Source organism: Hyaena hyaena, unplaced genomic scaffold (assembly GCF_003009895.1).
Source record: "Hyaena hyaena isolate Hyena2069 unplaced genomic scaffold, ASM300989v1 scaffold_85, whole genome shotgun sequence".
Taxonomy (NCBI): domain Eukaryota; kingdom Metazoa; phylum Chordata; class Mammalia; order Carnivora; family Hyaenidae; genus Hyaena; species Hyaena hyaena.
The window spans coordinates 3147071-3172401 of NW_024080717.1; the positions used below are offsets into that span (position 1 = coordinate 3147071).

The following is a 25331-nucleotide window of genomic DNA, read 5'->3' on the forward strand; positions in this document are numbered from 1 at the left end:
CATCCTTTTCTAATAACGAGACAGTTAATTACCAGCTGTTGCAATCTAAGCAGGCCTAATTGATGACTTAATCCAAGAGGACAAACAGGCATGTGAAACACTGCCAATACCATGCAATGCAACGTGCAGTTAAAAACATACGATAAACGCACGTGGGAGCACGTATCTCTGCAAAGTCTAGTCCCATGTACATGGGACGCTAGCACAGAAGTCCCAAACCCTCCTGAATCCTCTCTATCTTAAATACATAGACTCCCAGTTTCCAGTCACACTGGAACAGCTATAAAAACTAAGCAGCAGTTTAAGGGAGAGACGGAGGAGCATCTCGGATAAGACTCACAAACATTTTGATTCCTGCAAAATCCGGAAACACAATCTGGAAAGGCTGGGCACACGGTGAGTGGCCTACTCACAAAAACTTTCAAAGTAGGAAACGACACCTTAGCCGCAGCGTGGAAAGCTAACCACCAGGCCAAAATCACGAACACAGGCCTCATGCCCCAAAAGGGCCCTGCTGTGTATCTGCTGAGTTTTATGCCCCCCTCCTTCAGTCTAGAATGGGGCGCGCTGGACAGAGGAAGCAGGAGGCCAGGGAGAACATACCAGGGATTTTAGGAATGAGAACATGCTCTTGAATCCCCTTCTCCAGCTTCTGGCCAAACAATTGAATTTCACAGTTTTTAAGTTTATGTATTTATTTTGGGAGAGAAAGAGAGCATGCATGCGTGGGGGAGGGGGAGGAGGGAGGGGGGGAGGGAGAGAGAAAGAGAGAGAGAGAACCCCAAGCGGGCTCCACTGTCCACGCAGAGCCCAATGATGCGGCCTTGAACCCAAGAACTGTGGTATCATGACATGAGCCGAAACCAAGAGTCTGACGCTGAATCGACTGAGCCACCACCCAACCAGACGCCCGGAATTTCAGAGTTTCAAGTGACTTCCAACTTTCTTACACTGTGTATGCCCAAAGGCAAGACTTCACCTTAACTAATGTTTTACAATTTATTCCACCTCCATATAATGACCCGTCTAAGAGAGATATGTTGAATTGTGTGTATCTTTTTTTTTTTGGAAGAAACACATGAGATGCTAAAGGTGTTAGTAATTCGCCATTTTTAACTTTTACCATCAGAAATGCCCTGTAAGACCTTTATTAAAAAGGCACAACTGTAACAGTCTTTGATATGCATTTATGCAGGAAAGTGCTCTTGCTGGGCAAAGTGTGTACCACCTTTTCAAAGAACCAAATTCGTTAATGGCTTACACATTAGTGAAATTTATAGCAATGACAGCCTCTTTGCCCAGTTGAACACAAATTCAGCGCACATCTAAACAAACCTCCCCTCAGACTCTATGGTTCTGTAAATATAAAAACAAAAGAAAATAGAGAACAGAAAAGTTCAGGGTCTCATTTGCTATATGAACAAAGCCACACCACTTCTCAAATTCATTCCGGGTGCTGTGGTGACTTCATACCTTCCTGTGGCAGGGAAGCTGGAAAGCAGGAGAAAAAACAAAAACAAAAAACAAAAAACCAGCAAGTCACCTTCAAACTCTGGTAGTAGCCAAGAATTTTTACATTTTAAAGGGACCTTTGTCCCTAGGAATGGCCTGGCCCAACCCTTCCCGGAGACACTGACACTTTTATCCAGAAGCAAACAGGATGGGGGCGCCTGGGCAGCTCAGTCTGTTAAGCATCCGACTTTGGCTCAGGTCATGATCTCACGGTTCGTGGGTTCAAGCCCCGCGTCAGGCTCTGTGCTGACAGCCAGCTCAGAGCCTGGAGCCTGTTTCAGACTGTGACTCCCTCTCTCTCAGACCTTCCCCTGCTCGCTCTCTCTCGCTCTCTCAGAAATAAATAAAACATTAAAAAAAAAGATATCCAGAAGAAAACAGGATGGCGGGTTTGTCGTTTTCACAGATCAATACAAGCCCAGCTGGTAAATTTCAAGTTCGATTTCTGTTCTTGAGACCAGAGAATTCACAGAGCTAAGGCAGCCTCCTTCCCCCACCACACGCACAAAACGCCAAACACGTTCCTGACGAGACGCATTAGAATCTTGTTCTTGGAGCTCAAGTCCCGCTTTTAAAAGGGACTCTGAAACTTTCGGTACGTTTCTGCAGGGATCCAGAACGCTGTGGATCTAGGGCTGGAAGCCCAAAGTCTGTAAATATTGATGAGCTTATGGGAATCGGGAAGCTGGCATGGCGACAGCTGCCAGTCTGGGTGTCCCAGTGACAAGGGGCACAGGTTCAAGGGGTGCAGAGCCAAGGGCCTACAGTGGCAAACACAGGTGGGGACAGTTCAGTCCACCCCCCCCCGGCACCTGGGGTGGCTCCTCCCCCACCTCTGGGCAGCCCCACAGGTGCAGGCCGCCGCTGGAGAAGCCAGGAGTGACAGGGGACCCAGCCCGGTCCCTTCTCGCAGGGGGAGGGGAGGGGACCCGGAACAGGAGCCATTTAAACTCTGCGCGGCGCTTGGAGTCAGCAGGGCTGGGAGCCGCCGCCGAGCGACCGGGGTGGCGCCAGGACCACGCACCCATGCGCGTCCCGGGGCCCCGGTCCCCGCAGGGAACCCAGGCGGACCCGCGCCTGCCCCGCCGGCGCCCCTACCCCCGACGAGTCCCCCGCCCCGAGGCCGCCTTTGGGCTGTCACCGTGAGGGTCCCGCAGCTGCCTCACCTTGGTGATGACGAGCGGCTCGCCGTGCTCGCGGCCGCCCTTCAGGGTGAAGCCCCACGGGGCGCCGCCGCTCAGCTGCACCTCCACCAAGCGCCCGCCGTCGGCCGCCCGCGCGTCGGCCTCGGCCAGGCGCTCGGGCCGCGCGCGGGGCTCGCCGCCCTCCATGGCGCGGGGCGCGGGGCGCGGGGCGCGGAGGCGGCGCGGCCGCTCAGCCCCCAGGGCCCGCCCGGCCCGCGCCCATGCACTCGGAGCCGGGCCGGCCGAGGGCAGGGGAAGCTCCGTGCGCTCCTGCCGCCGCCGGCCAGTGGCGAACTTGCGCGGCAACTCGGGAGGAAAGTGCCGGCCGGGGCCAGGGAGGGAGCGGGGCGCGGGCGGCGCGGCGCACGGAGGTGGGCGGGGCCGGCGCGCTGAGGGCTCGGGCGGCTCGGCGGGCAGGGGGCGGGGCGCGCGCGGGGCTCCCGGGAGTTGGCGGGGGGTGGGAGGGACGCCCCCGGGGCCCGCGCGGCCGCTGAGGGATGGCGGGGCGACCGGCGCTCGGGGCAGCGGCGCGCGCCCGGGGACGCCCTCGACGGGTCCCCAGGGGGCGAGGGCCTGCGCGCACACGGTACCGGGGAGCCGGCCAAAGGTACGAGTGCGCGCTCGGGGCTCCCCGCGAGTTACCCAGAGGGTGGGCGGGGGCGAGGGCCGGCGCGCGCACGGAACCTGTGCGGCCCGCCGGCTGCTGGAGCGCGCTCCGGCCCGCGCCCCCCCAACGTTGCCCGGAGGGCGCAAGGGGGCGGAGCGCGCTCTCCGGCCCTCGCGCTGCTCGGCGGGGTCGAGAGGCGGCCGGGACCGCGGCGCGAAGCCCGGGCCTTCGTCCCGCGCGAGCGCAGGGCGGCCTTCGGAGGCTCCGGGCGCGCCCGCACCCCGCCCGGGGGGCCGAGTCGCGGCAGGTGAGGCGGCGGAAGCGCCCGCTCGGGCCGGGGCGGCGGTCCGAGTCCCCGGCGCCCTCCATCTTGGAGCGCGCGGCCGGCCCGCCGGCCCCGCCTTTGTTCGCGCCGACCGCGGGCTCCCGGCGGCCGCCCAGGTGAGGCCGGAAGCGCGGCGGGCGGCCACGGTTCGGCCCCGCGCGGGTCCGCGAGCCGCCGGCCGGCTCCCGCTCGCACGTGCTTTGCCCCCAGGCCCAGGCTTGGGACCCGCGGGTCCCGGGAGCCCGTCGTGAGAGCCTCCCTCCGCCGCGCAGCGCGGGCCGAAGCTCTGGCCCTGGGAGGCTGCTTTAAAGTCCGGGCAGGGGAGAAGGGCGCCTGATCTCTTGCCCTGTGGCGCTGCCCATCGTCCCACCGAGTCCCTGCTGCAGCGCCCGGCCCAGCGAAGGCATGGCCTGTCCTTGGCTCTTCCTAGCCCTTCTAAGTCGCAGTCCAGGAAGTCTTTGCGTCCGGACCCTGTCCTCACTTTCGTACGGTGGTGCCACGGCGTCTTACTATCCCCCGCCTGCATTGCCCACGATGGAGAGGTGGGCCGAAGTTACTGAAGGGTGTGCCTCCTCGCGCTACCCCTTTTCAAGGTACATAAAAGTCTGGCATAAAGAAATATCTGTATTGGCACGTTTTTGCATGCTTTGCAAGGAAAAACACTTTTTATTTCATTTGTAGTTATGTCCCTGGACGCTGGTGATCGCTTGTTGCTTCAGAGAAGCTCCATCCGGGTACTTGGAGCAGGTGGGGCTGGGATGGCCCTCAAGGACGAGCTCGGAGACCACTGGGCAGAAAAGTGAGGGGTCTCGGGCTCTGTCGACCAGACACAGGGAACCTCAACTCTGGCCTCAGTTTCTTCAGCGGTCAGGGGAGGGGTTTCCGTTCTGGGCTGAGGGTTTGCCTCATCCAGGCAATTGAAGTGAGAGTGCAAACTTCGCTCGGCACCTCGGGCCCTGGGAAATGATTACTTAGCCCATAAGTAACTTCCAAACTACGGCGTCCAGAGTGTCTCCAGGTAGAGTGATCAGGATTTTTTTTCTTTGTAAAGGGAGGGATAAGGAGCGTGCCTGTTAGAATCCATCTCGAGTGTACCTTGACTGGAGCGGTTATGCAAATCTGCACAAATTGATTAAATTGCACAGAACTAAATAGACACACACGGGAGTGTCCCGAAGCTGGGGAAATCTAACCAAGCTTGGCAAATTGTATCAATGATAATATTCTGACTGAGGTGCAAGGTGCAGGGGATGTCCCTATACTGTTTTTTACCACTAAATGTGCGTCTGTACTTACCTTCAGGTAAAACATTTACTTTAAAAAGCGGATGGATTGAAAACCCAAAAGATAAAGGACCATGTAAATGCGCTTAGAATTTTTGGCCGTTCCCTAGTCTTTTTTTTTTTTTTTTTGTCTTTTTTTATGTTTTTTTTTTTTATTTTTCAGAGAGAGAGAGAGAGAGACAGCGTGAGCAGGGGAGGGTCAGAGAGAGAGCGAGATGTAGAATCCCAAGACATACTCCAGGCTCCGAGGTGTCAGCACAGAGCCTGACGCGGGGCTCAACCCATGAACCATGAGATCATGACCTGAACTGAAGTCGGACGCTTAACCGACTGAGCCACCCAGGTGCCCCAAGCCGTTCCCTAGTCTTAAAACGCACAGCCCTGCCCTGTGGTATTAACTTAAATCTCCGTGAACCAGGGCTGAAATTCAGGCCACTAGACTCACTAAGCCGAGTCCAAGATTTCACTGTCGCCCTAAATCACAGCCAAACAGCTTTAACATTTTATGTTGACCATGGAACCAGATTACGTATCTGCCACTTGAAAGGGTTATTTATACTGTTCATTCCTCACACTCAGTGCGGGTTGACATTTATCCTTACTACATTTCATTTTACTGAGTCTGTTCTTAATCTTCACATGAAGCATTCCTCTCAGCTGAGCATGAGTGGAAGATTTCTAAGGCTGCTCCCTCGCAGTAAATACAGCAGAAGCCTCTGTGGCCTGCTTGGAGATAGATGCCCTCTCGCAGACCCTCAGAAAGCCTCTCATGGACATTCTTGGGTTTATATAGTCAGGCAAATCCACCCTCACACCTAGGCTTCTGTGTCATGTCGGTTGTATCGTCACAAGACACTGTAACATATCTTGGAAGTCATCGATACCTTGTGACTGAAAGGCATTGCCCCGGTTCATTAGCCCCGCACCCTCTTTGGAAGAGTTTACTGTGACACTGAACCAGTGTGGACTTCGCAGTGGTAATGGTTTTCTTTTCTGAGAACTCACAACTCAGCCAGATTTTCCAAGGACAGAATATATTTGTTAGCATCTAGCCTTTCTTTCAGAAAGCCAGGGACAAATAGGTTTTATGAGCGTATGTTCTTCTGGACCTGCAGACGTGACCCTGTGACCCCCCACCTTCTAGGCATTCCATAGGCATTCCATAGCACGGGTATGCCGCTGTTGTAAATCTGACGCTTCCTTTGATAGAGGAGAGACAGGTGAAATGAAAGGTAGTTCTTTTGGTGTCTGGCCGGCTCAGTCAGCACAGCATGTGACTCTTAATCCCTGGGTTGTGAGTTCCCAGGCCCCATGCTGACTGTGGAGATTACTGAAAAAGTTCTTTCCCTTTCCTGATAGTGAATGAACCAATCGATGAATAGAAGACCAGTTGAACCAATTTTCAGAGATTTCATCAATAGCTAATCCTTTTTATGAAATAGAGTTCAAATTATTTTAGTTTTTTTCTTCTAAAAAACAGAGGATTTGTAGTTATAGAATGCAGTGGAGGATAGGGTACCAAAGCTTCGCCTTTACCTTCCAAAGTGGTAGCTCAGAAATGCCCAGTTTTCCAGAACACCTGTGGCAATTTTTAAAGGGCAGTGTTAGCCAATTTCTACTTCACCCACTGCGTACCTGAGTTGGGGGTCCCTATAATTCAGATTGAGAGTCCATCCAGGTCCAAGAGCTTAGCTGGGGGACGGAGGGGCCACCTCCAGGTAAACATCGATGCAATGACTTTGCCCTTCACCAGCGTTCGTCATCTTGCTTTCCGCCAGCTATGATTACAAACATTGGAATTTAACTTAGTTGCCCTGTGACCAAAGCTGAGTGCTGCGTAACCGCACCCCCACCTTTACCCCCGACTCAGAAGGATTTTCCCCTGGGCCTTGTTGGCTGAGTATATACAGATCTCTAGGGGAGAGACCTCCTCGTTCTGCGCGGGGCGGCTCTGCCTGCGCGGGCGCCGTTCTCCTGTGCGAGGGCGCCACCCTGGGAGTCGGGCTTCCGGTGCCCGGCACCTCTGCCTGGGGAAGCGACAGCCACAGCAACGAAGAAGTGGTAGCCCCGAGTCACCGGGAACCTACTCTGTACCCAGCACATTACGTAAAGGGATGTCCGGGACACAGCTGCTTGAACACGCATCACCCCAGTTTACAGAGGGAGAAACTGAGCCCCACAGGGATTAATGTTCTGCTTGAGGTTGCTGAGCCCGGTCACACGGGAGACACGCACTCACACTCTTCCACTCACAGGGACCCGTGCGGGATTGGGTACTGGGGGGCAGTTTGCACCGAGCTAGGGAGTCGGCTTTCCTCTGTAAGAGGTTTAGACCCTGAGCCACCTTTCGAGGTTCCCTTGATCTCCAGACAAGAAAGAGGCTGCAGCATCCTATGTGGAAACCTGGCCTATAAAACTGGGGACTAATTTAGGTTTGTTTGAGTTCCAATCTTTGGGGGCCTTGGAGACGTGTCCTTTAATTTTTTTTTTTTGCTTTGTTTAGTCATTTTTGAGAGACACAGAGCTTTAGCAGGGGAGGGGCAGAGAGGGAGACACAGAATGGGAAGCAGGCTCCAGGTTCTGAGCTAGCTGTCACCACAGAGCCCGACACGGGGCTCGAACCCACAAATCGTGAGATCATGACCTGAGCTGAAGTCGGCCACCCAACTGAGCCACCCAGGCGCCCCATAAGTTTAAGTTGATAAACAAGCAGTGTCTTACAGTATGAGTAGTACATGACGCCGATCAGCACATGATCACCCCTGAGCCGATGGTTCTCTCTCTCTGTCTCTGCGGGATTGTGGGTGATCTTCTCCCATGCTCGAATGCTCAGTCTCAGGCCATGGTGTTTGGCAGAAATCGGTGATGTTTCCGAACGTTGGAAGGTGCCCAGAGCGGGCACTAGTGTATTTTTTGTCACTGCAAGCACCTCTGGACCGTCCTTTGCTTTTCCAGAGAAGAGTGAGCTTAGGAAAGCTTTGCTTCCTTCTAGGTCAGGCCGCCTGCCGATAGAGACCCTTTCGTCCGCTGCCTAATTGCAGTTCCATTCACCTCAGTACCTGAGAAGAGTTTGTTCATACTGCACCGTGGCCAACGTCTCTTAGTAGTGGCCAGACTCTTCTAATAACCCTCCTCTCTCCTGTCTCCCTCACACCAGCCACAAAGGCTTTCAAAGGTATGTGCGGGTTCATTTGTTTTCCTTTATAGTTTGTATTGTCTTTAGTATCTTGTATTATATTACAGAACTGTAATCATTTTGATATGAGTATTTTGGGCTTGTGGAATGAATCATCAGAGTTTCCATTATTTTTTAGGGGAAAATCGCTTTGGTATACAAGTCCTTTAGATTCCAAGCATGTTTCCGGAAAGAATTACGATTGCAAATCAAGGTTTTTATTGTATATATAAAACAATACTTTTAACTTGGGAGTACTTAAAAAGAGATATCTACTCTTTTTAAAGTGTTGTGTTTTTTTTTTAATTTTTAAGTTTAATTATATAAGAGAGAGCACGGGGGAGGGGCAAAGAGATAGGAAGAGAGAGAATCCCAAGCAGGCTTCACACTGTCACAGTTTGGAGCTCCATGCCGGGCTCAAACTCCCGAACTGTGTCCTTAGCTGAAATCAAGAGTAGGTCACTTAACCAACTGAGCCACCCAGGCGACCCTAAAAGTCTTCATTTTTAAAATGCAGTTTTAGGGGCCCGTGGGTGGTTCCGTCAGTGAAGCGTCTAAGGTTGGCCCACGCCATGATCTCACAGTTCATGGGTTCGAGCCCCACTTCGGGCTCTGTGCTGACAGCCGTGAGCCTAGAGCCGGCTTCAGACAATGTGTCTCCTTCTCTCTCGGCCCCTTCCCTGCTCACACTCTGTCTCTCTCTCTCTGTCTCTCTCAAAATTAAATATAAAAAAAATTAAAACATAAAATGCAGTTTTTTTTTTTAATTTTTTAATTTTTTTTTTTTTTTTTACTTTATTTCTAGGAGAGAGAGAGAGACAGCGTGAGCAGGGGAGGGGCAGAGAGAGAGAGGGAGACACAGACTGAAACAGGCTCCAGGCTCTGAGCTGGCAGCCAGCACAGAGCCCGACGCGGGGCTCGAACCCACGAACCGCGAGATCATGACCTAAGCGAAAGTCAGATGCCCAACCGACTAAGCCACCCAGGCGCCCCTAAAATGCAGTTTTAGAAAGCCATTGGCTATTTTTCACTTTTTATTTTTTTTAATAAAGTAGCCAGCAGTGGGGCGCCTGGGTGGCTTAGTCGGTTAAGCGTCCGACTTTTGCTTGGGTCATGATCTCGCGGTTCGTGGGTTCGAGCCCCGCGTAGGGCTCTGTGCTGGCTGCCAGCTCAGAGCCTGGAGCCTGTTTCAGTCTGTGACTCCCTCTCTCTCTGACCCTCCCCTGCTCACGCTGTCTCTCTCTCTCTCCTAGAAATAAAAAAAATAAAAAAATAAAAAAAATAAAGTAGCCAGCAGTACCTCTCGAGCACTTTTAACTGGCCCAGTGCTGGGGAGAGGTCGCTAAGGAATGTAAAGGATGCAGGAAATCGGAAACATTAACTCTGGCCAATGAAGAAAATACAATAGGAAAAAAAAGTGCACCATCAGGCACAAGATGACTTTTAACTGCAAAAGTTCTAGCAGGCGAGAAAGAAACCCAAGTAGAGAAGGGGGGAGGAAAAGGAGTTAATCCAGTGATAGGGGAAATTTCAAATTCTTCCTCTTTGTGGAAATCTCAGGTAGGCGCCAAAGGAGAACTCTGGCTTCATTCCTGCCCCCTTTTCTCTCAAAAGGATTTCAGACACATCAAGGGCAGAAGGACTGAGGAAGTGGGGCTGCGGGTTCATTGGTCCTTGGGTGCGGACCCTGTGAGCAGAGGAATGTTCCTGACAGGGACGTTGAACGCGTCAGGACCGAAACGCTGTGAATGAGTTCAGAAGCTTCCCAGTCCTGCCCCTTCTGACTGTGCGTCCTGCGCCCCGACTCCCCAGCACAGGCTGTGCGCGCAGGGTGGGGCGAGTGAGCAAGTGTAACAGCCCCTGGGCTTCTGGCTGAAACGACCGGGCGGTGGCCGCAGAACGGGTGCGGGTGGGCAGTAAGGAGTCTCTTCGGGCAGGTTGAACCTTGAAACGCCTTTGGGATCCCCTGTGCATTTTCTAAGGCTGTTGTAAGAAATTGCCATAAACTGCTTAAGACTTTTTTTTCCTTCATGGAAGCCAGAAATGTGAAATCTCGGTGTCCGCAGGACCACAACTCCCTCACGGAGAGAATCTGCTACCCTGGCCCCTCAAGTGTCTGGTGGCTGCTGGCATTCCGGGCGTTATGACCAGATCAGTCCAACCTTGGCATTTGTGGCCACCCAGCCTCCCCTTCCTACGTCCAGGTGGCCCTGAAATGGTGAGAGGAGAAGGTTCCAGTGGGACACTAGACCCCCAGGCCCCTGCTCGGCCTCACTTCCCTGCAGAGGACCCCTCATGGGACGCAAATGACTCAAGTATAGATGGAGGGGTTGCAAGGACTGAACGATACCCAGAAGCCCTTGGGGGTGGGGGTGGGGCATGAATAGGAGTAACACGTGAGAAGTGCTCCAGGGACCAAGGAAAGCCCGAGCCAGTTTTAGGAGAGACTATGGATGCATTTAGTCTCTACAGCCCCCTTGAAGCGCCCGCTAACCACGGATGGTTAACGCGGCTGCCGTAGGTCAGGCCCAGGGGGACATTCAGTGCCAGCCGCCAACGCCGGAAGGTTTCAGGGGCGTGAGGGCCAGTCAGTTGCTGGAAGCAGCAGCCCAGGTGCTGGTCAGCCGGGACCAGGCGGCGCCGGGGGAAGGACGCCAACAGGCGCGGAGGCAGGCGGACATTAGCAGCGCCTTGGGGGAGCCGTGGAAACGCTCCCAGAAAGGTGCCCCGCAGGGAGAGGGTCAAGGCCAGAAAGGGGAGGGGCCGGAGGAGGGCCTCGCACCCGAAGTAGGACAGAATCGGCGTGCTTACTGCCGCAGGAGGGCCACTGGAAGAGCGAGGGCCCCCGGCAACTGGACGATTCTCAGCAGGGCCCCAAGCAGAAAGAGACCGCGGTCCAGGGCCGGTACCAGCGGGCCCCACGGCCTCACGGGGCCCCTGAAGACGACTTTGGGTGCCGGCCGCCATGGAGGACAAGGGGGGACTAGTGAGGAGCCTAAGTAACGTCATTTTGAGTTTAAGGCCTCCATGGAGAGCAACCACGGGCTGCACGTAGCCCGAGTTCCAGGAAAAGCCTCAGACTGCTCAAGGCTGAAGCCACCCTCAGACCGCCCTCAGATCAGCCAATCAAAAGAAGTTAAAAACATTCCTGTGGTCTGAGTCAGGGACTGAGGACTATAGATAGTTACTTTGTACAAACTAGCCAATCACTCACCGCTTGCCTAAACCCCACGGGGGCCCTTTGAACTCATCTCATAATTGGTCATTCTCAAAGGATTCTCATAGGTCATGATTGGGTCCCGCCAAAAGTAACGAACACCTCACAGATACTGAATGGTCAAACTATAACCATGGGTGTTGTACAATTGTGATTGGTGTCTATGTGATGATGCTATACGTACAACGTGTGCACTGTAACACCCCCGTCCCTTACCCCATAAAAACCCTGCTCGCTATTGTTGGGGGCTTCACCCTACTGCCGCTGCGCCGGTTGACTGGTGAGCCCCTGCTCGAGCTTGTACTAAAGACCATTATGTACCTGCATTGGTGTCGGCTCCTTGGACGTCTCAGGGGACTCGCGATTCGAGCATAACAGTCTGTGTGCCCATACACCGGAGTTTCTGTGCCCCAGCTGGAGCTGTGTTTCACGGGCTACTTGGGAAAATGAAGGTGCGACAGTGCTCCTCAGAAGGGGGCTGCTGCGTCAGGCTGTCAATCAAAGGTATGTAACCCTGTTAATTTCACCATCATTAACCCAGGAGACTACAAGCGGTCGTGGGGCACCCAGATCGGCGTCTGAATCTATGGGCGGGGTAGAGCCCCAGGGACTGTGTTACATGTCAAGAGGGTCACCCGCACGCCTCCATGTCCCATGAAGTCTTCCACTCCTTCTACAAAGAAAGACGTAGCCCCCCTCCCATTTCAGTCCCAGCGAGGAACTTGTTTGTAGCCCTGGCAGAGACTGTAACCCAGACCCTAAAGATCCCTTCATGCTACGTATGTGGGGGAATCAACGTGGGGGATCAGTGGCCATGGGAGGCCAGGGAATTAGATCCCCGCAAGCCTTACAATGGAACAAAACACCCCAGTTCCACTACCAGGGTTTGCTCCTCAAAACCTTCATTATTGGGAAGAACTATCTTTGCCAATGGGGAGGAAAGTTCACCAGCTCTGTTGGAAACTTAACGTGCCTGGGCCAAAGGCTGTATAATTCAGCCACCTGGGAAACCCAATGGTGGGGGTCCCCGGGTCACCTTGAGCTGGATCCTCACCCCTGTCTAACTTCTCCCATCTCCACGAGGCTTGGGACAATGTTGACGCAGCCATCGAATGGCGGGTCCCAGGAGGGCTCTGCTGGATACGTGGAAAAAACAGCTTATACGGTACTTCCTTCAGGCTGATGAGGGTCATGAATGTTGGTGCCTATTTGTCCATCCTTCTGCTCCCAGCTGCTAGGGAGGAACATCTGGAAGTTCAAATGTACGGAGATAGGGAGACTCGAAGGAAGCGGCGTGCCCTACAAGTTGGCAATTGGAAAGATGATGGGTGGCCTCCCAAGCATATAATCCCATATTATGGCCCTGCCACCTGGGCAGAGGATGGGTCCTGGGGCTACCGCACCCCCATTTACATGCTAAACCGCATAAGCGGACTGCAAGCAGTTGTAGAAATTATAACCAGTGAAACTGCCAGAGCCCTTAACTAACTAGGCAAGCAGCAAACCAAGTGTGCAATGCCATCTATCAGAGTCGCTTGGCCTTAGATTACCTGCTTGCTTCTGAGGGAGGGGTTTGTGGAAAGTTTAACCTGAGCAACTGCTGCCTCCGGATAGATGGTGAGGGAAAAGTCACAGAGGAGATCACAGATCGAATGAGGATTGCTCATGTGCCCTCCAGACCTGGTCTGTCTTCAGCCTAGTTGAGGCCGTGGTTGAAAGAAAGCCAGCCACTCACAGAATGATGTTACGTAAATAAAAGCCTCTAAACCAAAATGATGTTCTTGGACGCGAAATAGAGGGGTCCGAGCTTCAAAGTGAGGAATGTGCTAGGGTCCCCTCCCTAAGGAATGTAGACGAAAAATGTAAAAACCTAAAGATTAAGGAAGGCAACCCGGCTATATGCAGATATGACATACCTCACCATCCTGTAACCTGAGACCACCTAATCATAGGGCATGTTTGCGTGTTACCATATATGGGAGACAAAGAAGTAGAAAATGTACAGAAAAGCACGCCACCTGGTGTTCAGGGCTCATTGTTCAGGTATGAACCCAACGGAACCAGTACCGGCACGAATAAAGGTGCTTCCTGGAAAGGAAAGTCTCTGTGCAAGAATCCCTTACATTCCAAGACACAAAATGGGACTTTTGTCTTAGTTTGGAAGCATTGTGGCTAAAGCCCCGCTGTTTGTGCAGACAGATCCCAGGGCTCACAGGAGAGGCAGAACGGGCGAGTTCTCTGCCTGCCCCCAGGGTGGTCATTGGGGAAAGAGTGTCGCACCCTCATGCCAAGTGACAGCTCCCTGAGAAAGATTTGGGATAGCTCCGAGACAGATTGGCATCTCATTCTCCGGTGGCATTTCTGGAAGGATAGCTGACTGCTGATCAGCCACTTTTGTGGACAGGAGCAAAGGGCATCAGAGAGGAGGAGGGCTCAGCAGTGGGTGAGCGAGCTCTCCAAGTAATGCCTGAGAACACCGCTGCATATCCCATTAGCACAAACCTTACCAGCTTAAAACCGCAAACTCAGCCTGACCCAGGGCTGCTACTCAGGCTAACAGATCCAAGCAAGGATTTTGAAAGCTAGTGACTTCCTTGCAAGGGACAAAAGTTTTACCTGGGGAATGGGTAGTGGAGGGTGTAAATTATCTTTTATCCTTGTAGTTCGTGAGATGTAATCAAGGTCTAGATCTAAGTGGCTCTCTTAAGTCATGCGCACGTGTAGGCAGCCAAGTCCAGGATTCCTTCTTTCTCCCTGGGGTCCCTGGATGAGGCGGGGCATTTTGCTTTAAGTAAAAGCCAGGGATTTCTGGGAGGGCGGAGACCAGTAGTTTACCTTTGCTTTAAAACTTCAAAATTAGGGGGGCGTGACGAGAGGAGACAAAGGGGGGTGAAAAGGCAGCCACATGGATGGGCCATGTCCACATCCTCCACGTGACCCTCAGCTGAGGTCAAAGGCATAGACCTTGTGGTCAGAGCTCAATCGGTGCAGGGCTTGGGGTACCCAAGAGGAGGATGGGAGGGGTTTTTTTTGTCTTTTTGTTTTTACTTTTTTTAGCATTTATTTTCAGAAACAGAGACAGAGTGCATGCAGGGGAGGGGCAGAGAGAGAGGGAGACACAGAATGCGAAGCAGCTCCAGGCTCAGAGCGCTCAGCACAGAGCCTGACTCGGGGCCCGAACCCACAAACCATGAGATCATGGCCTGAGCCAAACTCCGACATTTAATCGACTGAAGCACCCAGACGCCCCGAGGATGGGAGTTTGGACACCAGTCTGGCAACCTTAACCTTGATTTCCCACATTGTATCTGGGGAAGATTTTTTGTTTCCAATCTCAAACCCCTTCTGGGTCCCAACCTGCTTCTAATTTGCCAACTAACTCTCAGTATAAAGGTATGATACCTGGATCCCCAGTACCGACTCGGCGGTACCAGTGAGAGCCAACACCAGCAACTTCCAAGCAGCAAAAAATAATTGTGCGTGTGAGATTCCAGTGAGACTTCCTTGTGAAGTCTCCCAAATGCAGCAGGAACCTTCCATCCCTTCCCTAGGATAGCATTCGTGTCACTGTGGAATGCCTCTTCCCTTCGTACTCCAGATTTTGAGAGACAAAACCCCGGAGATACTTCTTTTTTTTGTTTGTTTGTTTTTTATTTATTTCTAGGAAAGAGAGAGAGACAGCGTGAGCAGGGGAGGGTCAGAGAGAGAGGGAGACACAGAATCCGAAACAGGCTCCAGGCTCTGAGCTGGCAGTCAGCACAGAGCCCGACGCGAGGCTCTAACCCACGAACCACGAGATCATGACCTAAACGAAAGTCGGACGCTTAACCGACTAAGCCATCCAGGTGCCCCAAAAACCAAGAGATGCTTCTGTGAGACTCTCGGAGAAGCCATAGGGAGCTTGCACTTGTGACCAGCTCCTGAACCACACTCAGGCTGCCCTTCCGGGAGCCCATCTGGAGAACCCCGGAATCGCCAGGAGAGTCTGCATACTGCCAGAGCTCAATAAATGTTATTTCATGCCCTCCCTCTCACTCCCCAACACAGCCACAACCACACACGCGCGGAGAAAGGAGCCATCTGTATGTACTTCCTTAGAGCTGAAATAAGTCGGGTGCCGTGTGGGAAGGAGGAGCCCTGCAAGGCTGGAGGGACTGTTGATCTGGAGGCGGGGAAATTCCTTCGCTGGTCGCTGGCCCGAATACTTGCTTCACTTGAATCTTTTCTTCTGAACTTCAAGGAATGTTGAAGTATTGGACTAGCCTTAGAAAGAACAGGAAGTAACCGAGGTCGGCTGTCTGAAGGGTGGTAGACATTTTACTACAATGGACAGATTTCTTCTAGGCAGGGAAAGGAAGTCTCTAAAAAATTAATTGGTCGAGATCATTCCTTACTTTTGCATAATTATACACGTGGAAGGGCTGCAGGAAATATTGTGTGATTAACTTCTTTCAAAATAAATTCTTTGGTTGGAGGGGCGCCTGGGTGGCTTAGTCAGTTAAGCATCCGACTTTGGCTCAGGTCATGATCTCACAGTTCATGGGTTCGAGCCCTGCGTTGGCTTCTATGCTGACAGCTCAGAGCCTGGAGCCTGAGTTCTGCGTGTGTATCTCTCTGTCCTTCTGCAGCTCATATTCGTGCTCTCTCTCTCTCAAAAATAAACATTAAAGATTTTACAAGAATAATAAATTCATCTGTTGGAACAATTTTAGATTTACGGAGAAGTTGCAAAGATGAAACAGAAAGCACTTATAAAGGCTCGCCTGGTATATTCCTCATCACTGAACTCCTATTTGGAATTCCCCAGTCTGTACGCTAGTGTCTTCTTTCTGAATCCGGGACCCAACATTGCATTTAGTCGTCTCTTTGGTCTCCGTCTTTCCTTTGTTTTCATGACCTGGAGAATTTTCTTTTTTGCAGTTCATTTATTTGAGAGAGAGCAGAAGTGCAAGAGTGAGCAGGGGAAGGGCCGAGAAAGGGAGAGAGATTCTCAGGCAGGCTCTGCACCGTCAGTGGAGAGCCTGATGTGGGGCTCGAACCCAGGAACCACAAGATCATGACCTGACCTGAAACCGAGTCAGACGGTTAACCTACTGAGCCACCCAGGCGCCCCCTGGTGCCCCGTGACCTGGAGAGTTTTCAGGAGGACTGGTCACGTGTTTTGCCAAGTGTCTCCGCTTTAGGCTCATCCGATGTTTCCTCTTGACGAGGTTATGGACTGGGGGAAAGCATACACATAGATGAGTGGCCATCTCGGCCCGCCACATCAGGGAATACGTGACATCTATGTGGCTTGTCACTTGTGACTGTCACCTCATTACATGGGTCAGGAGGCGACTGTCAGATTTCTCACTGTAGAGTTACAGGGAAAAGTTTCCCCTTCCTGCTTAAGCCGTTTAACAACTTGGGTTTTACAGAGCAGAGGTGTTCTGTGGGAAATCACGTCAGTTCCATGTCGCCACCAAGTCCGTGACTGGACAGGCTGTCCTTAAGGCCAAATTAAGATGCCTGAAATCAAAGCATTGATTAAGTCAGCTTAAAGCACGTTCAGACAAACAGTAATCGAGAGAAATGGGTAGCTTTGCAAAGGCAAAAATACATACTGTTTGGCCCCTTAAGAATACATTTTCTGACCCCTGTGACAGACTCAAGAACTGTCCTAAGTTTGAGAAACTCAGGTTATACACATGACTTATTCTGTATGTTAGGGGCGCCTGGGGGGCTCAGTCGGTTAAGCGTCTGACTTCGGTTCAGGTCATGAACGTGCGATCCATGGGTTTGAGCCCCACGTCAGGCTCTGTGCTGACAGCTGAGAGCCTGGAGCCTGCTTCACATTCTGTGTCTCCCTCTCTCTCTCTGCCTCTCTCCCACTCATGCTCTGTGTGTGTGTGTCTCTCTCTCTGAAAAATAAACATTAAAAAATAAAAACTATATATATGTTCAACCAAGGGCAAAGCACTGAAGCCTGAAAAACTAGAGGGGGTGGAGGAGGGGAAGAGCCATTGCATTGATGAGACTCCCTCCAGAGGACTCCCTTACCTACATTTTGTATATCAATGCCTTTCGATTCTGCTGTTGAGGTGTATGCTCTAGCCTGTGCGTCAGACAAGTGTTTCCACAGTGCGCACGACCGGGTTGACGTAAGGTTGTATTATCTCTCAACACGCTGTGTTTCTAACCGCGAGCCAAACCACTGGGGTTACTGTGGGTTTCCTATTCCCTGCTCGGGGCCACTTGAGTACCAGTGAAACAGTCATTTCAAAATTAGCCGACGTCTGAGTGCACTTCGTCCCCTTTGTTAGATATATGAGATTGGACTGTCTCACGTGGGTAAAAACTGCAGGGCATTTAATCCGCCCAGAAGTAATAGTCCTCTCGTTTCTTTATATTAGCGTAACGTGCTACAGAAGTAACATAAAATGTGAATGAAGTTTGAAATCTGTAGCCTGCACATACACATGTGCGTCCTAACCCCCTCCCCTCCCCATCCCCCACCCCGTATACCTCCTTGAAGGTGCAGTTTTGGTCACATGACTTCAGATTTGGCTGCCTGTGAGCTGCTTGCAGCTTCTCAAGACGGGGCTCCTGTTGCTTCAGGCTGGTGAATAGAGAACGTGCGTTTCTGCGCTCTGACCGGTTCGCAGACGCCCACGGTGACCGGAAATGAATCTCTGCGTCCCCTCTGGAGAAAGTGCTTATGGTGTCATCTGCCTGGGTCTGATCCTCACCTCTAGCACCTCCATGACCTTAGACAAGTCTCCTCACCTTTTCTGCTGCCCTATACTTAAAAACTAGAGATAAAAAGATGAGCCATAAGGGTGCAGATGAGAGTTAAGCAAGACACGAAGTACTGAACGCTGCCCGCTCACGGAAGGTGGTCAGACAGCAATATCAACGTTAGTCTACTTTCCTCTCTCTTCTCAGAACACAAATCCCACCCCTCGCCCTTCCGTGGCATGGTCTGGTCTCACCTCTCCTCAGCCTGACCCTACTCAGCTCCAAGATTCATTATCTGCTTCTTGCAGAACTGAAGTTGTATTCTTAGACGGAATTTCTCAGTCTGTGAATTTCTGTGGTTTTCTCAGGGGAAATGCAAGTTTCTTTCAGAAGCCAAGACTCATGTTTTGTCAGGCGAGGTCAATACCCAGCCCAGCAAGAACCACTAATCAGGCTCTTTGAGCTCTAAGCCTGGATTCAAAACCCATTCGTTGTGTGGAATTTTGCAGAGCTACTGAATTCCCCAGGGGGACAGAGAAAAGCGCTCAGTGTCCAGAGAGAAAGCCGCCGCAACTCATTTTACTCTCTGAAAACCTGGTAGCCAACCCTGAGCCTTTTTGTCGGTTCCACAGGGTCAAACCAAGCACATTTAATCTGGGATGGAGAGGGTGGTCGTCCTTCTATCCCCTTAACATATTCCTGGAGCGGCAGCAGGCAGCCTTGCTTGATTCTGCGGGAGGATGCCCTCAGGAGGCAGGAACTCACTCTGCCAATGCTCTCAGAGACGCCGGGACTGGAAGTGCCCCCGCCCCCAAGGGGCAACCCTTCCTGGTTGACCAACAAGAATCGGTGCTCCAGCATTCCCGCACCATCAGGCAACCCTGAGAGCCAGCTGTGATGGACAGACGTGAACATGGCCATCCCAGGGGTGCCTGGGTGGCTCAATTGGGTGTGTCCAACCTCAACTCAGGTCATGATCTCGTTTTGTGAGTTCGAGCCCCATGTCAGGCTCTGTGCTGTCAGCGCAGACTCTGCTTCAGATCCTCCATCCCCATCTCTCTCTGTCCCTCCCTCCTTCTCTCTTAAAAATGAACATTAAGAAAAATAAAGATGGCGCCCCCCAGTGCACCCCACAGTGGTGTTCACACTCTGTGTTCCTTCCATTGGGTGTGAGCAGGACCCATGGCTAACTACTAACCATTAGGATCCAGCAAAGGTGATGGGATAGGAGTTCTGTGATTCTGTTACAAGAGCCTGTGACCTCCACTTGGTGCATCACTCTTGCTGGCTTTCATGACTCAAGCAGCCTTATTGGCAGCCACCCCATGGAGAGACTCATGTGCCAAGGAACTGAAGGTGACCTCTGGTCAATAGCCCACGAAGAAGGAAAACTTGTTATTAAACATGTAAGCAAATGTTTGGAAGCAAATATTTCCCCACTCAAGCCTTCAGATGAGACCAGTCTGGTCAGTACCGGAACTGCAGCCATTGACAGAGCCCACAGTGGGAGACCCAGCTTCAGTGCCTGGCCTCTTAAGCTGCAGACACTAGGAGCAAATAAATGTGTGTTGCTGATTTCTAGTCTGGCATGGGAGGAACCTGGTGGTCTCCACCTCGTCCACCATCGTGTCCAGCTTTAACATGAAAAAAGCTGGACAAGCTGAAAGATCAACCACTCTTAGATTTCTCAGAGTCATAAGGTCCCAGGGGCCTGCTGCCCCGCAAATTGAAAACATGGGCCGATGCAGAGAAGCACAACTTACCCGAGCTGAAATCTGTTAGAAACCTCCACAGGAATCACTACCCGGGTAGGAAAACCTGAACTGTAAATGACAAAGTGCTGGAGGCTCAGTGTAGAAGAATGTGAGTTAAAAACGAGGGTGGGTGGGGGCGCCTGGGTGGCTTAGTCGGTTAAGCGTCCGACTTTCGCTTAGGTCATGATCTCGTGGTTATGGGTTCGAGCCCCGCATCGGGCTCTGTGCTGACTGCCAGCTCAGAGCCTGGAGCCAATTTCAGAGTCTGTATCTCCCTCTCTCTCTGACCCTCCCCTGCTCACGCTGTCTCTCTCTCTCCTAGAAATAAATTAAAAAAATACTTAAAAAAAAAAAAAAAAAAAAACGAGGGTGGGTGGGCTGGTGGCTCAGTTAAAATTTTTTTTAATGTTTATTGATTTATTTTTGAGGGAGAGAGATCACAAGCAGAGGAGGGGCAGAGAGAGAAAGAGGGAAACACGGAATCTGAAGTAGGCTCCGGGCTCCGAGCTGTCAACGTCAGAGCTCGATTTTGGCATTGAACTCATGACTGCAAGATCATGACCTGAGTTGAAGTCAGACACTCAACCAACTGAGTCACTCAGGCGCCCCCAATGTCCAAGTCTTGATTTTGGCTCAGGTCATGATCTTGCAGTTTGTGAGTTCAAGCCCTACATTGGGCTATGTGCTGACTGTGGAGAGCCTGCTTGGGATCCATCTCTCTCTCTCTCTCTCTCTCTCTCTCTCTCTCTTTCTCTCAAGCAAATAAATAAAAACTGCAGGCATCCATATACTTTTGTGAGTGTGACCTCCTAGAGCTCTAGGTTCTCACTGTGAAACCTGGAGAAAAATTGCTCGTGCTTCCTTCAGAGCAAAGGGGAAAGTGGCCATTTTTAAATACCCCAGAGCATTCTGTTCTTCGGAACAAGATCTGTCCTCAGGAGGAATTTGACATGAACTGATTGGGGTTACCAGAGCCTAACCACCATGGGAGGAATGAGATACTGAAGTCCAACCTCCTCCAGCCAACCTTTCTTTCCCACCTACGGCTGGGGGGAGGGAGACAACACAAGCCTGAGAGGCATCTGTGAAGTTCTTGGCCAAGGGGTACAGGCTCACGACAAGACAGACTTAATCATAAACTGTAGAATGCATCCACCCTGCCCTGCCCACTCATAGCCTATTTACCCCAAATCTTTTCACCGCGGACATCGTGCCCAGCTCTGAACAAAAACCTACGAGGCATACGAAGACAACGAACACAGTCTGGACAGAGCGAGCGTGTGATCCGTACTCAGCGATGTTGGCATAAACGGGTGTTGCTCTAGGCTGCCAAGTCTGAGTGATCGGTTACGTAGCGTAGATTACCACAGTGGCCTGCTCCCTCCTGCAAGTGCTGTGACATGGTACCCGAGTCACCTCTGATGGGTCTTTACTTGACACACAAATCTATGCTTGGTCTCCCTTTTGTGATCACACGGTTCCAGCACTTCCGGCCTTTCCCTAGAAACTCGTCGACATGTGACGTCACCTCACATTCAGCACGGGAGGGCCTAGGCCGGTCACGGGGTGTCATGTGTGCACGGTGTGATTTCAAACCTTTCTTTGCGTCTTGTGTCTTTAGTCGACTGCTGAGATTGCACATTTAACCTCAGAAACTGTCCCTCCTGGTTCCTGGCCAGCTAGGCCTTCTTTCCCATCTCTTTCTTTCTCTCTTTTAAAATGTTTTTATTATTTTTTTAAATGTTTGTTTATTTTTGAGAGAGAGGGAGAGCGCGCACTCAACTGGGGCAGGGGCAGAGAGAGAGGGAGACACAGAATCTGAAGCAGGCTCCAGGCTCTGAGCTGTCATCACAGAGCCCGACGTGGGGCTTGAACCCACGAACCAGGAGATGTGACTTGAGCCAAAGTCAGATGCTTAATCCACTGATACACTTAGGCACCCCTTTAAGATTTTATTATTTAAAAAAAAATTTGTTTTATTTATTTCTGAGAGAGAGACATACAGCATGAGAAGGGGAGACACAGAATGTAAAGCAAGCTCCAGCTCCAAGCTGTCTGCACAGAACCCAACGCGGGACTCGAACCCACGAACCACAAGATCATGACCCGAGACGAAGTCGGACGCTCATCTGACTGAGCCACCCAGGCGCCCCCCCAAGATTTTATTTTTAAGGAATCTCGACACCCAATGTGTGACTCAAACATACAACCCTGAAATGAACAGTCATATGCCCCACCAGCTGAGCCAGCCTCCAGTCGTTTCTAACAGCGGTCAACATGCCTGTCCCTTTTGGCTCCTCAGAAAGAGAAGGGCTTGCCTGCTTTGTCATCTCTTTTCCCACCAAGAACTTGTTATGGTCTCGATGGTTTTTTTCGCTTTAGTAGGAGATAAGACGTTCGAGAACATGTATCCATTCAGGACATAATTTCAAATTGGAATGGATTTACCTTTTTTAAGGTGTTTATTTGTTTGAGGGAGAGTAAGAGAGAGCATGTGTGCATGAGCAGGTCAGGGTCAGAGAGGGAGAGAGAGAATCCCACGTGGGGCTCAAACTTGTGAACCACAAGATCACGACTTGAGCAGAGCTGAGGAGTCGGACGCTTTACTGACTGAGCCACCGAGGTGCCCCTGGATTTCCTAATTTTTGACTGAATGAATCATTTCCACCATTCGTGATTTTAAAAGCACATATCAAACTGTTTTGAAGTCCAATTTGGTGGCCAGTCAAGTGTGTGTAACGCTTCTACAATTTTTTTAAGAGATAATTTTGTGTGTGCATTTAAGGTGTGTGTGCGTGCGCATGAAAGCCACTCCAAAGACAGCCATGTTTATGTAAAAGAATTTGCCTTTAATTGTCCGTGAGTGTGTGTTATTTGACCTCGAATTCATAGCTGAGCCCTGGGCCTGAAAATCATTACGTTCCTTTTTGGACATGAGAAGTATTCATTAAAAACAAAACTTCTTTTCTTTTTGAGCTGAAAGGTCCAAAGGCAGAAGAAGGTGAACTGAAAAGCCGACAGTCCTCATGGTAAAGAATGATAGAGGGAGGTCTTCGGACACGTAAATGTAAGAATAATTGTTTCTTCCCACAGAGGATTGTAGAATTACTTCTGCTTCCTGCACATCCCGAAAAAGCACCAAAATGTGGTTTTAGATGTGAAACACCGCCCTTGACTTCACTGACCACTCAACTATTCTTAATAGTTCATGCCTGCCCATTTATTTGTGGCTCGGTTCTCTTAGTTAGCAAACATTTATTTTAACGTAATAGCCTTAGCTACTCACGTCATAATCGTCTCTGAAATGCAGCTCTGTTTTCTTTTTCCTTGGTGTTCATTCCATCATTAATGTCAGTTGCAACTTTCTATACTATTACTTTTGGTACATTTACTGCATCGGACTGTTAACCATGGCTTTTCTCTATGGAATGGGTGTGTTCCAGCAAATTTAGCTGTGAACTGAAAATCAAATCTCTGGGAAGCAAATCCTGTTTTGCCTTCCATTTGAGCTTTTTGTATTTAACAGCTGGCTCGCCTGCTTTCAGGGAGAAAGCATTTTAAATGGTGTGTAAGGAGGTGGGTCGTTCGGGATTAGATAGGTCCTGAACCGCTGTTAAGAGAGCACTGAACCTCTCACCTATGCAAAAAGAGCTTCTGTCGGGACTTGGTCATAGCCCTGGCCGCTCTTTTTTCTAGACCGGGGTGAACGGTCTTTCAGTTTCTACCTGAGAACACGGTCAGCTCATTCTCCCTTCGTCACCACAAATCAGTTTTGTTTGCTGTGTCCCAGGTCAGACTTCCTCTCCCGTTTGCGTCCCTGTCCTGCCGGCATCATGACTTCCGCCCCAGGTTAGCCCCAAACATCTTCCGGCCCCGGGGCTTTCGGAGCCGTCAGGAGGGATGTTGAGGGATGTTGCTCGTCACTGCTGACCCCATGCTTTCATCTGGGGCTCGTCACTGGCGTTCGGAAAGGGCTTTGGCTTTGATCAATTTTTCTGCTCTGTCAAACTAAGCCCTCCCCACATGTAAGTATTGCCGGGTTCTTCCCTTTCCTTCGTGGGTTGAGATACAGGCCCTCAGACCTTGCTGCTCGAAGTAGGATCCACTGACCAGCGGCGTCCACACTCCGGAAGCTTGTTACAAATGCAGAAGCTCATGAAATGCAGGGCCTCACCCAGACGTCTCAATAAGCAGAATTAGAATCTGCTTTTCAGTGAAACCTACAGCGGAATGCACATGAAACCTGATGAATTTTATTCTCAGGTCTGATATTTAAATGTCTTTTAAGCTCAATTTAATTTAATTAAAACAATTTTTTAATTTTTTTTAATAGAAAGAGAGAGCGTGAGCACAGGAAGGGCAGAGAGAGAGAGAGAAACAGAATTCGAAGCAGGCTGTAGGCTCCGAGCAGTCAGCACAGAGCCCGACATGGAGCTCAAACTCCCCAAGTGCAAGATCATGCCCTAAGCCAAAGTCGGACGCCCATCCGACTGAGCCACCCAGGTGCGCCAAGTGCCAAGTTCATTTTAAACTCTACTCAGTCCCTCTTTCCACCGTCTTCCACCGTATATCTATGACTAATTAGTTAATCTGGCTCAGACATTGCCTCTGTCGTTTAAGTATTTTTTTTATTTATTTAAAAAAATTTTTTTTAATGTTTTATTTATTTCTAGGAGAGAGAGAGAGAGAGAGAGACAGCGTGGGCAGGGGAGGGTCGGAGAGAGAGGGAGTGACAGACTCTGAAACAGGCTCCAGGCTCCGAGCTGGCAGTCAGCACAGAGCCCGACGCGGGGCTCGAACCCACGAACCGCGAGACCATGACCTAAGCGAAAGTCGGAAGCTTAACCGACTAAGCCACCCAGGCGCCCCAGGTATTTTTTATTCAGGCCTAATAACACATCCATATTTACTGGACACACCCTGTCTCTTTATCCGCTCAGTTTGCACACGGTACTCAACACCTTTCTGCTGAACGACAATGAACTGAGAGGCCAGGGTGCTCCCGGTCATGAGATGGACCCCAGGCAGGGCAGTGGCTCCAGCAACTGAACTCCCGGACCAGGACGGCAGATTCCGAGCCTGGGGTCCTTAGAAAGCAGAGCTGAGGGCAAGTTGTGTGCGGAGGCCTCACGGACAAACACCACGGAATTCCTGGCCAAAAGGGAACTAAGACCCGGAAGGAGGAAGAGCGAATTCAAGGCGGTATATTCATGAGCAGACCACAGATCCGTAAGCAACACCACGGGTTGCTCAAGACCCGCTACCTCCTCTCCTCAGAAACTTCCATGGGATGAAGGAAGGAAGAGCGGTTGCTCTGCCACCAGCTTCTCGCCTTCCCATCCTCACCGGCCTATCTGCCTGCCCCACCCGGTGTCAGCCTGCCTGTATTTGGGGCTCAGCCACCCAGCCTTCTGGGGGCACTGCTGCGTAAGCCAGAGCCTCTGGGGGTAGACCTGCCGTAGCCAAGATGTCTAGGTTGGCAGCAGTTTGGTAAATAAAGTTTTCTGGGAACAGAGCCACGCCCGGCACCGTGCATACCATCCTCGTCAGGTTGAGG

At 51.3% G+C, this 25331-nt stretch overlaps 1 protein-coding gene and 1 long non-coding RNA gene across 5 annotated transcripts in view; one reads left to right on the forward strand and one right to left on the reverse strand.

Moving 5' to 3' along the window:
• The window catches only part of SHROOM2 (shroom family member 2), a 126991-nt gene extending 123972 nt beyond the window's left edge, over window positions 1–3019 (reverse strand). The window contains exon 1 of the mRNA XM_039234240.1: window positions 2679–3019. Coding sequence (XP_039090171.1) covers window positions 2679–2843 — 165 coding nt within the window. The 5' untranslated portion in view covers window positions 2844–3019. The remainder of the gene's footprint in view (window positions 1–2678) is intronic.
• Window positions 3020–3754: 735 nt separating this feature from the next.
• LOC120233130 lies at window positions 3755–24144 on the forward strand. Of its 4 annotated transcripts, none has more exons than XR_005528726.1 (4): window positions 3755–4221; window positions 7904–8086; window positions 22751–22841; window positions 24108–24144. It is a non-coding gene; the product is annotated as an uncharacterized LOC120233130 (long non-coding RNA). The 4 variants fall into 4 exon arrangements; XR_005528724.1 differs by lacking the exon at window positions 24108–24144 and adding an exon at window positions 23565–24092; XR_005528727.1 differs by lacking the exons at window positions 22751–22841; window positions 24108–24144 and adding an exon at window positions 18653–18979.
• Window positions 24145–25331: the final 1187 nt, after the last annotated feature.